The sequence below is a fragment of the Siniperca chuatsi genome, linkage group LG6 (genome assembly GCF_020085105.1).
Source record: "Siniperca chuatsi isolate FFG_IHB_CAS linkage group LG6, ASM2008510v1, whole genome shotgun sequence".
Taxonomy (NCBI): Eukaryota; Metazoa; Chordata; class Actinopteri; order Centrarchiformes; family Sinipercidae; genus Siniperca; species Siniperca chuatsi.
Window position 1 is genome coordinate 20,749,700 of NC_058047.1, and position 12,555 is coordinate 20,762,254.

Here is a 12,555-nt window from a genome sequence, read left to right on the forward strand (position 1 = left end):
AAAATAGTTTCAGCTCTCACTTCTCAGTAGAAATGTAGAGTGAATGAAAGGCTATTGATTTAATCTCTTTGTAGGATTGTCCAATGGGTGAAAATCAACTGCCATTGCAATTTTCTGACTAACATACTGTATTACTAACATGGTCTGGAATCTGAGTTGCTAGCTACGCCTACTTTAAAAATATTGTTTTAGTGATTCAGCATCTGGATTCAGTGACACCTCAAAACAGAGTGCAGTTCTGTGTACCAAAATACACAATGTTGTTTGGCAGAGGTATGTCTCTAAAACAACTTTTCAGTGGCAAAGACTGTGGTCATTTAATGAAGTTACAACCCCAAATATATTCTGTTTGCAAAATGCCTTCTATTTGGCAAAACTAGCCCAGAGACAGGCGTAGTGGTTTATGACTGAATTATAAAACAAAGCAAATTCTGGACTCTGGATGAATGTCATGCGACAAGCAGCAATAAACAAAAATTAGAGATGAGTCCAGGGAGAAACAGAAGGGTGTGAGACGTCTGTAGCATTTCTATATGGCAAACTCCCAATACTCAGTGTATTGGGAAGTTTGACAATTGTAAGGAAAAAGTATTGCAACTCTTCTGCAAACTTTTCCTGTTCCCTGAGCACAGAGATAATGTGCACATGTCAATGCCTTGATTTGTATGAGCCCAACAGACAGCTATTAAATCGTTTCTGCAGCTGGTGACAGGACTCCTGTTGGGAGGATAGACAGATTCACTAAACATAGGTTGACAGGCTTCTTTTTTCTTCCCTTTCTTTTATTCCGCTCTACTTTCTCTGTACTTCCCATGCACTATCCATCCATCAACCTCAACATACATCCCTCCCTCTGTTCCTTGCCATGTTTCTCGCTCTCTCGCTCTCCTTCTCCCATCTTTGTCTGACTCCTTCCCAACTTGCTATTTTTTTCATTACCATCTGTCCTCCCCTCACCTCACTCGCACCCTGTTCTCCCTCCTGCTCTTTCACCCACACCCCATTCAACCCTCCTTTCCTCCACCCATTTCTCCGTGTCCCTCTTCTTTAGCTCATGCAGCAGCAGGCAGCCATCATGGCAGCAAGCCACGGAGGTTACCTCACACCCAGCGTGGCTTTCCCCGCCACACAGATCCACCAGATGGGGGCGCTCAACATCAACAGCCTCCCACCCACCCCCATGACCCCGGTGTCGGGTGAGTTTCATCAAGCCCTGGGTGAGCACTCGGTTTCATTCCCTTTCCTGTTGTGAGTGTGTGTGTGGCTGTGTATGTGTGTGTTTGTGGATTGATGGTGGGTTTGTGATGCAACAAGCAGGGTCTCTTGTATGCTTGTGTTAATGTCTTACTATTAGTGTATGTAGGTTTTGTGTGGGTGTGTGTATTTGTACATGTCAGTGAGGTTGTTGTAGGTCAACTTGTGTTTTTGATAATTTCTGTATGAATATTTGCGTGTGTGTGTGTGTGTGTGTGTGTGTGTAAATAAAAAACTAGAGCTGCAACAAGGCCAAGAGAAAGGGTGACTGCTTACTGGTAATCCAAAATTAATCCACTGGAGAGAAAGCCATAGACACTAATATGAAAAAAATAGGTTCAGTGGGATTTGCATGTTTATGTTGTTTGTGAATGCAGAAAATATTTGGGGATAGTCGCTGCAGAATAAGGAATATCAATAAGTAAGTTTACAGATAAGGCATTAATTTCCCTGTAGTATTTTGACCTTGTGCTTTGAAGCACTTGTGCATGATCTGCATGCAGTTGGTTTTTGTTTTCCATAACAAACACCTCCTATGCAGATACATTACAGAGGAAAGGGAAGGACTTTGAAATACCTACCCACTGCATAACATTTGCTTATTCAGCAGTGCTTCATTTTCCTTGAGACAGAGGAAACTTCAAGATTCTCCACTCAACAAAAGCATGAGCTGAAATAAATAATACAGTATCCAAGTCTTTGTTGTGCTCCGCTCACCTACTTTGTCAACACTGCAGTATTGAGTTTTTAAGGTGATGACTTTGGTAACTTTAAACCAATCAGTGTGAGAGAGAGAACTGCCACGAGTGCAACAAGGCCTATTTTAGATTTTCTTTATAGCCATCATAGGAATCCAGCTTCTTACTATAAACTTGCTGCACGATATCAAATTCTCTCTGCACCGTGGTTTTCTGTGGGGAAGGAAAATATTCCCTTAAGTTTGTATTCTGTTCACTTCTTCACCCACAGACACAAAGAAAGGACAGTTTTATTTTACAAATCCTGTTTTGTTCAGTTTTACTTAATTCACAACAATCAGTTGAATTCAAATAAACAGGACAGACAGCAGACCATGTGTGGGAATCAATGCTACAGGACCCTTTTAATCACACATGCCTCCACTTCAAGCCAAATAAATGCATGTACATACAAGTGAGATGATGGAACATGCCAGTGGACATACATTTTCAACAACGAGCAATATATCTAGAGAGGAGACCCATTTGTCAAATATTCATGGTGATGTTTTCAGTGCAAAGTATGCACTTTTGGGCGAGCATAATCAGTCAGAGACAGTGATTAAAAGTGGAGCTCAGCCTTGCTGAGAAGCAAATATTATTTTGATGGGTAAAGCATTGACAGTATGGCAATTCAGATCTTTGTGTTCTGCATGCATACCTGTATTTTGCAACACAATACTGCTGATGAAAGATAGTGCAACTGCATTGCAAGGAACTCAGTCTGCGTGTGTGTGTGTATGTGTGTGTGTGTGTGTTTGTGTTAGAGGTTTTGTCCTCCAGTCTGATTGTAATGTTTGTGCTGTTTGTGTATCTCTTTTGAACTGAAGCATCTCAGAAGCCAGAAATCAGTGCCTTACTCTCAAGGAAATATTCCTGTATTTTGTTAGATATTCTGCAATAGCTTAACAAAACCACTTTTGTATCAGAAAATTGAAGGCAGTTTTTTATAAATTGGCAATGCCAGGAGGTAACAACTTGGCTTAGGCAAAACAAAAATATGTTTGTGCCTCTGATACAGAGAGAGAGAAAGGAAGGGAAGTGAGTGCCTGTCTGCGAATCATGTGTGTGTGAAGTAGTGCCATTTATCTGCTTTTGGACAAGCTTCTTTGTAAGCTACAGTCAACTGATTACCTTTTATTATTGAATGTAATATATTATTAATCCTTGAGAGAAAGCATGGCTTTTGAGAATTTTCAAGGACTATTATAAATATGAAATGTTTTATTTCCCTTTTCTTCATTCATTAATTTGAGTGTGGCTGTGCAGGAGTGGTAGTCTAGCGTGCTGCTTTGGTATACACAGCAATTTTCTCTCTCCCTTTTCACACTTGTGGCTATGACTTATTTAGAGTTCATTGAAGGAATACATAACATTACTGGCAAGGCTGTCTGTATAAGTAGGCCAAGAGACTCTGACACTACTGAGAGACTGTAGGATGTCTGCCACAAGTCAGTGGAATAATTTATTGTAATATCAGAATCTGTTTTCAAGGTCTGGGGGTAGAGTGCTTCTCTGCTTCGACAGAGGTGTAATTTATGCATTAAGTTGTCTCATCAACCAAATTAGAGCCAAAACAGATCTATAAATTCTGGCATTTGGCAGTTGTGTCAAATGTACAAAAGCATAAAAGGTAGAAAGGTTAATGTCCCCTTTCCTTCCCAAAGGAGAGCAATTGCCAATTGGTGGCTAAACTACTGCCTTTCTGAATCACACACACTGCTCTGCATTAACATAAAGCTCCAATAGTAGCTTAATAGATGAAAACCCCTGCCTGATCTTGAGGTAAATGTGCGACATTAATCGTTTATTTAAATGATCAGTATAACCTCTGCAACATAACAAATCTTGTTTCTGACAGCAAGCCAAAGTATAAAGAGGCTCAGAGGTTAAGGGTGTTACTCTGAAAACAATGAGACATCCATTTGATCAACAGATGCAAAGCATTTAAGCTTGATGGTGCATAAGCCGTTTGCCAGATGGTTCCGCTGATTAGAGCATGTATCCTTACAATGATGCATGATGATGCTTTTTGAAAATAATGTTCGCCAGGTGCCGCTCCCTGAGCACTGCAGAAGAAATAAAAGTTAAACAAAACAAGGGAGAGAGAGGCATAGCTGGAGTAACAGGAAGGGAGAGAGAGGGAGATGAAGAGGCTGAGGGAGGAGAGGAATGGAGAAATGGAGAGAGATGTGGATCCTGCTGGATGTATGTAGTGAGGAACACACAGTGTCAAGGATGCTTTCTTAGGATGTGAGAAGTGTGTAATCAAAGTCACTCTAATGTCCTGTTGCATGTTACTGCTCTACACTGAGGATGTACATGCACAACTACATATTACACAAAATATACTGCGGATGCTCCACAGCCAGAGACAACCCACTCACAGGCAGGCTGGATGTGCCACAACACCGCTGCTGAATTTGAGCATGGTTACACCATTGATGCAGAACACTTCCATGGTGACAAACACCATGAAACTAATGAGCTGTTTGACATTGACAGTGATCTTTCTCAATCTATGCACCTGTCCTCCACGATGAATCATACAGACATTTTATATTTAATGGCCAATACAAACAAATGCTAAGGGCAAATAACGTTAACTTGCCCCCCTAAAAAACAGCACTGCATGGTGGTGAGCTGATGAGAATGAATGAGAATCCCAGAGATCTACTGCTAGGAGTGACGTTTCACATCCAAGCTATTTGGAACAAAACAGTTCTGTAGTCTGTTCAGAGCCAGATGAAACAGCTGGGGAAATGAACACCTGTGTGTCTTAATACAGTATCTCAAACTGTAAAAATGCATTCACTGTAGACTACTTTTACAATAATTTTATCTTCAAGGGCAAATATATCAACTTAGAAACATGTCCAGTTGCACAAAGGGCCTTTGTTGCTCAGATTCAGTTTAAGTCAGGCCAACTGCATCAGAATCATACCAAATCCCAGGAGCGAAAATGAACAGCTCTGTGGCAGCAAAAGGTATCTCTGTTCCTGGTGCGTATGAGTACTTTTGGAGAGCACAGCCACAGCTCTTGGCTGGACCAAATCTGATTTGTGTAAGCAAAACTGAGCCTTGCACGAGCAGCAGAGCTTCACAAGCTGCCCAGCTGGTCTGCTTGGGGATCTGAAAGTCAGGCACATTGGTATGGTCAATGCATTGTATGTACATTAGCCTCAAGAGTGGAGCAGACGGCACTAGAGGCGTGTGGAAAATTGTCTGCAGGAGGAAGATTTAAGCAAAAATCACAAACATTTTAGGTATCATTTAGTAATAATTTATTACTACTCCGTTAATCTGCTTCATGTGTGGGTGTGGTTTCATCAGATTCTGATGGCAGAAAATTGTGTTCATGTATTAAGAAGCTGATTTTAAGTGGAAGTACTCTATACATCCTACAAGTGTGTTGTGGATGACATTATTGGTAAGAATCACACATTATCTAACACAGAACAGACCATGCCTCAATCAAATTGTATTTTGATATGCAGTTAAATATTGTACTAGACAATGAAACACATTAATTTGGAAATGCACACATATTTATTAGTAATCTAAGGGGCAGTATTCAAAGTCACATAGTTTTGCTTGGTATACCAACTGGCCTTCCCATATTCAGATTTATTATTCACACTTTAAGGACCAGACAGACATTTTCTCTTTGAGTCTAAATGCATCACATTTTAAATCAGTTAGATGAAAGCATCTGTTTTGAGTGCTTATTGCTTGCTCCAGCAAAAGACAGTCCTTGTGCTGGTAATGACTGCACTCTGATGGGCATAGCATTCCTCGTTGATTTGAATGTATAATTAGCATAATAAATACTTCTGTCGCATGTGAAGACTTCTTTTGTGAAGCAATCATAGCAAGGAGAAAATCAACAGTCTTCCCCTCTAAGAAACAGCCTGCAAGAACACATGAATACTGCTTCCATGATATAAGTATATGACATACACATGTACATACTGTTTAGCAGTACCTTCTATCTTGCAGTAATAAGAGTGGAGAAATGATAGTTAAGAGCTAGCTATATAGAATATGTTATCTGCTGTCCCATAGCTTCGTATTCACCCATGCCAGAGTGGCCCCCCGGAACAACATGTCATTACTACAGGCCAATACACGCAGCACACACTGACAGCCACGTGTATCGGCACTCTTGTGTGTGCAATGTAAACAGGCTATGAATACAATTTCCCACAATGGAAGAACTGTATGTCCACTGAGGTATAAAATGAAAATGTCTTGTTTTTTTCTAGTTCAGGATAGTAGGAAATACTGAGGAGAACATTGTCAGGGTCTGCTCATGTTGGGCCATTGTGATAGTGAGGATGAAGATGATGACTAGGCTACATGAATGGCTTTCTCATGTAATCATTGTTTTATTGGCCATGGCGTTGCTTATTGTCTTTTCCTTATATCATAACCTAATTTTGTGATAAAATACATGTATAACCCAGCTACTGTAGTATTGTTTTAGTTTAGTTTAGTTATTGTGGATAAATGTTTCAGAGCTTCACCTCACTACAATATCAATGCTGTCTTTATTATACTTATAATTCTTATGCTTATTCTGTGTTGTGACATTCCCGGGATGATAACCTGACTGGACTCGGTGGCCCCAGTCTGTTACTTCTGTCATGTGTTCTCCTTTACAACAGATGTCATGTCCAACTGCTGACCCTAGAGCTTATGTAATTGCATGTAAGGGGTCCACACTACCACCTACTACCACCACTGCTACTCCCACTATCGCTACAACTGCTACACATACATAGACGCGCGCTCCCACAGCACTGCTAAGCCTTGGAAAATGAATTTGCCTGATGATGGAGAGGGTGCATTATCTGGCAGTACAGTAGAGTGCGTGTGGCCCGAACAGACTAGCTGTCTCTAGGCCTCAGAATAGGAGCGGCAGTCTCCTGGGTCCTGGTAGGAGAATGGGCTGAAGCTGCAGTCTAATTCATCACAGCTCCGCAGGAAACAAGCAATCGTGGGGAGGCTTCAAAAAAAAAAAAAAAAAAAAAAAGTAAACCAGTGCAAAAGACACAACAGCTCTCACTGGACCCGGGCAATTCCCCTGGTCACTGCAGTTGCCTGCCTGACTGTCAGCCTCCTCATGACTTAAATGCTGAGGCAGGGAGAGGAGAGGGAGAAAGAAAGAAGAGGAGAAGAGAGGAAAAATCGTAGGTGTAGAAGAAGAAAAGCAATTCCATATGGATGTGTAGATGATATTACTCAGTGGTGGGAGGTTTCGGCACGTGATATACAGCATATTTACTGCAGCATTAGCATAAATCTCAGCATATGTTATGTGTATACTGGATGTGATTGTTTACCCTATCTGTACCACCTCTCACAGGTGGGTTCTTTACTCAGGCACCAGATTGTGGGGATATGGCATGCTGGAACGTTTCCGTGACAACCTGGGCTTTCTGTCCAATCAGGGTGAGGGTTTCCAGATTGAGAGGTGGTCCTCAGGGGAGCTGTACTTCAACGAGCATGGGATGCTTTGCCACGGAGTAGCCCTTTTAGAGAGACCATCACACAGTGAGATTCTGCTCAAAATGGGTACTTTGATGTTCCCGGCATAATTGGAAACACTTTCCAAAGAAGGGTCCTTTTTAAAATGCATTGAATGAGAAAGGACAGGGAGCATCCAATTTCAATTCCATTCATGAACCATGCTGCAGCTGCCTTTCAGGCGTGTACCATATATGTTATGACCCACCCATTTGTCAAACTGACAACTGTTGTTATTTTGTCTTTTTTTATGATCTATAAAAGTAAGAGGCATCTTTGTGTTTTTGCTACCTGCTCGTTCAAGCAAATCTCCCTCTGTAATCTCCTTCTATTTAGTTCAGATCTTTTTCTGTCTTTTTTCTTTTTTTCGCTCTCTCAGAAGTTGCATAGTGGTTTCATCATCTTGAGCAGTAGGAGCCAGCAGGGTATCGCACAAACACTACGGACAGGCTCATTTTTCACAGGTTGACTTCCCAGCCATCCTGCAGGATGTGTCACGACAAACAGCGGATATGTGACAGACTCACGTCACACCCGTGTCCTTGCATTAGAGAGGAGATGCAGTGGAGCTCGTGGTCACGAGCTTTGTGTGTTTGTGTGTGTAGATCTGCTTGTGCTGGGGTGCGTGCTAGTGTTTACTTTCTGTACGCAATAGAAAAGCATGTCTATGTGTACACTTATCCTGTAGAGCTATGTAGATAGAGTGCTCGTGATCCAGTAACAGCAAACCTTTTTCCAAGCAGGCCTCAGTTCTCCACCAGCCAACATCACCACCTCCGCCGTGCCCAGCATTGTCACGCCCATTGTCAACGGATTCACCGGCATCCCTCATCAGCCCAATGGACACCCCGCTGTGGAGACTGTGTACACCAATGGCCTGCCACCCTACTCTACCCAGAGTCCCACCGCTGCTGACACCCTCCAGCAAGCCTTCACTGGAGTACAGCAATACACAGGTGTGAGCTGGAATGTTGTGTTTACTATATGTATTTCTGGGATTTTACAATCTGCCCTAAATGCTAAATGTGTAGCAGCTATGAGACAATTACAGCAGAGTAACTACTGTATGAGTGTGAGGCTGTGTGTATTCAGATAGTGTAGGACAGTGCCTTAGAACGTAACATCAGACAGCCTTTGATTACACATTTTATGCTTGTGTGATCGACCTTAAGCATCCTTGACACCATTCTCTGTGGGATCCCCGTTTTTTACACTCGTCTCTCTCTTGTTCTCTTTCCCCCTCCTTTCTCTCCCTCTCTCTACCGCTCTACAGCGATCTACCCAGCCACCACGCTGACTCCCATTGGCCAGACACTGCCCCAACCACCCCAGGTCATCCAGCAGCAGCAGCAGAGAGAAGGTGAGGGTGAGAGAACATTATTATTTTTACACTTCACACATTTCATCCCATGTTATAGACATATAAAGAAGATGAGAGCCTGAGAGACCAGTATTACTTTAGCACTGTACACACCTCATTCTGTGTAATACATATATAAAGAATGTGAGGGTGAGAGAAGAATATTACTTTAACACTGTACACATCTCATTCTGTGTAATAGATAGAGTGGAGAAGCTGAGAGAACATCTCATCCTAGATAATAGACATCTAAAGCATGAGGATGACAGACCAATATTAATGCAACTATATCATACTGTACATCTTAGGTTATCAGGTTATATATTGTCTACATAGGCCCCTGCTTTCTATCATAAGTAATAATTAAAGCTTATATAATAAAATCCCTAGCTGTGAGAATAGTACATCTGCAACCCAGATGGAAAAAAATGTAGAAAGTAGGGTTACATGAAAATTGTGGTAACTTACTAGAAGATAAAGGAACTCACAGTGCAATGTGATGATTTCCATTCACACCGACTGCAGGTTTACACAATAACAATTCATTCAGGTTGCACTGAAGTTGTTTAATGTGCATTAAATTAGTGGCCGCGGTTCTTTTGGTATTGGCTATGTCTTAAATTTAAAATTATAGAAATAACTGTGTCAGACAGGAGATGTTAAAGTATGATCGAAGGCCACATATGAACACATGCACATCGTATATACATGACAGGTTTGATAATGCGACTATTGGGTTGGAGAGAGTAGGGAGAGCCTGATAAATATATAAATGTATTATTCTTTTGCAGCACCTTGATCACACCACAGATAGCTACTAGTTGAAGAGTGTAATCTATCATCTAGATTTAGTCCTTCATATTCACATTCAATTTGAAAAGTCGGTTAAATGTAAATAGAAATTTTAAATACACTCTCAATATCTATACAGTATCAGCAAATCAAAGCAAAAACTTTTCCATTTGTTTTTGTGTGTATAATAACAGTTATGTTTTATCAGTGACAATGTCACAGACGGTCCTGAAAATCTATTTCCACTTATCTTAATTTAGTCGACATGCAAGACTGCATAGATCAAAATGACAAATTCACAGCTGTCTCTCTCTGTCTCTCTCTCTCTGTTTCCAGGTCCGGAGGGTTGTAACCTGTTCATCTACCACCTGCCACAAGAGTTTGGAGACAATGAACTCATGCAGATGTTTCTGCCCTTTGGCACCGTCATCTCCTCTAAGGTCTTCATGGACCGGGCAACCAACCAGAGCAAGTGCTTTGGTGAGTTACTCACTGCCGCTATCAAGTCCACGACACAGTTATACCATTGTATAAGAATATGGGACTTTTTCTGTACATTTTTACTGGCTTCTTCATAGATAAAGCTTTGGGTATGGTTATATTTGTCTATAATACTTGTTTTAGCCATCGACAAAAAGATGCATTAATGGCAGGTCTGGATTCATAGGGCCTCTATAATGATTTTAATATGTTAAGAAATACAGAGGGAAAATGACCTCACTACCTATTTGAGTAAATACAGTCAGGGGAAATGTATAATGGATGTTTTCAGGAGTTGGACATAGCAATGAGCTCATGCACAAAACAAAATTAGTTTTTACAGTCTAATCTCTTATAGTTTTTTCATTTGTGGGTGTTGTGTAAAAACTCACAGCTAAGGCATGAAGCTTCATAGTGTAAGTTACATTTTCACAATAATGGAAGTTTTTATTTCCATAATGCACACCAAACAATAGACATTTATTAAAAAATATTTGTTTAGGTGCTGTAGATTTTGATGATGTTTGACAGCACCCAGACACAGAGGACAGAATGACCGTACCCCTGACTGACTGACCTGAATTTGCATCCTGATGACTGTTGTGTTTTGGCATCAGTGCTGTAGAAACAGAAATGTGCTGAATACATTGTAGCAAAACTAGCCATGATGCAGTCGATCAGAGCCCATGTCCTTGTTTCTGTTTGGCAGCTGTGTGACCTGAAAACCTTGAGGTGCTGTATCAGCATCCACATCACCGTTCTGTAACCCCAATATCTGTCAATACCCTCACAGCTGAGGCTGATTTACACACCTCCTCAGCTCCCGTCCCATTTAGCTCCGTCAGCCTACACACACCAACAAGCCCCAGGGCTTATACAAACTTTGAGGAGGCAGGCAAGGATGGAGGGGGGGAGGAGGAAGGCAAAGGACAATTATGGATCAGCATTTGTTTTCACTTCAGGGAACCACAGAACCCTGGGCAAAATTGATCGCCATTCCTGTCTCCCTGGGGGGACTTAATAACATATAAATTCATGAAAGAAGAGCTATTTGCAGTATTGATGTATACACTATGCATTTACAACATAATGTTAGGCCTGGGGAAGGAGGGAGCACACTGGTGTAATTAATCTAGAAAGGAGAAAGAGGGGATAAACTTAGATTGATGGTGTGCAAAAGACAAGGAAACAGAGAGAAAGAGAGACAGCACACTTGCAATTTGTGACAGGACTGAGCAGAGGGCTTAGAGCTCTAAGCCTGCATCTCCTCTCCATCTCATCTTCGCTCCCAGCCCCTAATGTGTTAACCTGATGGTGGGTTAGGAGGTCACCTCCTTTCCCTGCCTCTATACTTTCTTCAGGCTTGCATTCAGCCCTCCTTCGCGCTTGCCAAGCCTTTACCCTAGTGAGACAAACCAGAGTCAAGCAGGGCAGGCAGACATCTCTCCCAGGTGGCTGTGGACGTGGAGAGGCTCCTGCTGTTTTTCATGGGTCATCGACTGTTCCTAATGACACCACAGACACAGGGGAGCACATCAAGCAGAGACACACTCCACTGCAGCTTCTGGTCACTGAATCCTCAAGGCTTTATTTTTACACATGATGCAAACAGGATGTTCAGCATAGGTTTGAAGTTTGGAGTGTATCTTGGGGAAATGCACAGGGGGTTTTTGTGTCTGCGGCAGACTTGTCTCCTCATGATGAACTATGTGTGCTCTTGTTTTGGTCGAACTACTTTGCTCTGCAACTTGTGCTCATTCATTTTTGTATTTTGGGCTTTCTAGGGATGTCGGAAAGCTATGTTGAAAAGGATATCATTAAGTTAAAAACTAAAAAATATTCATATGAATGACCTGATCATGATACTGATTACCAATGGACTGGAAGCTGCTGATCTCATACAGATCACAGATTGGTCTGTGATATTAAATTATTTTTACAGAAAGCACCTGCAGACCCAGTAAAAGACACATTTGCCAACTTTAGTTTCTGTGTCTTGCCCATTTTACTAGTATTTTCAAAGATGGCTCTCTACTACCAGAAATTGATAAATTCCTCTTTGTTACTATTTTTCCATTATAAAAGTAACTATTTATATGGGATTAGTCATTCATTACATCTTTTTATATTTAATATTAAACCCTCCAAAATAAGCAGTTGCATCAATCTTAACCTTCAAAATTCTGGATATGTCTTACTCTCTTACATGCCTCTCTGAAGGATCACAGAGCAGTTTGATATTACATCTCCTCCAGACAGAAACTGTCAACCAGGAGACAACATCGCAACAGTGATGCCTTATGACAGTAACACCCCCACACTTGTTGCATCTGGAGTCCCACAGTGGTCAGTTATTTTAGGTGCTGCAAACGTTGATGAGAAGTTGTGCAACAAGAAGCAGCT

General features: G+C 41.4%; 1 protein-coding gene across 8 annotated transcripts in view; it reads left to right on the plus strand.

The window, feature by feature from the left end:
• Positions 1 to 12,555, plus strand: part of celf5a (cugbp, Elav-like family member 5a) — a 176,511-nt gene that overhangs the window by 158,602 nt on the left and 5,354 nt on the right. For 2 of the 8 annotated variants that reach the window (XM_044199549.1, XM_044199550.1), the window contains exons 7-10: positions 1,052 to 1,196; positions 8,264 to 8,476; positions 8,794 to 8,886; positions 10,009 to 10,152. In XM_044199549.1, coding sequence (XP_044055484.1) covers positions 1,052 to 1,196; positions 8,264 to 8,476; positions 8,794 to 8,886; positions 10,009 to 10,152 — 595 coding nt within the window. Of the gene's footprint in view, positions 1 to 1,051; positions 1,218 to 8,263; positions 8,477 to 8,793; positions 8,887 to 10,008; positions 10,153 to 12,555 lie in introns of all 8 variants that reach the window. The other 6 variants (XM_044199551.1, XM_044199553.1, XM_044199545.1 and 3 more) reach the window with 4 other exon arrangements.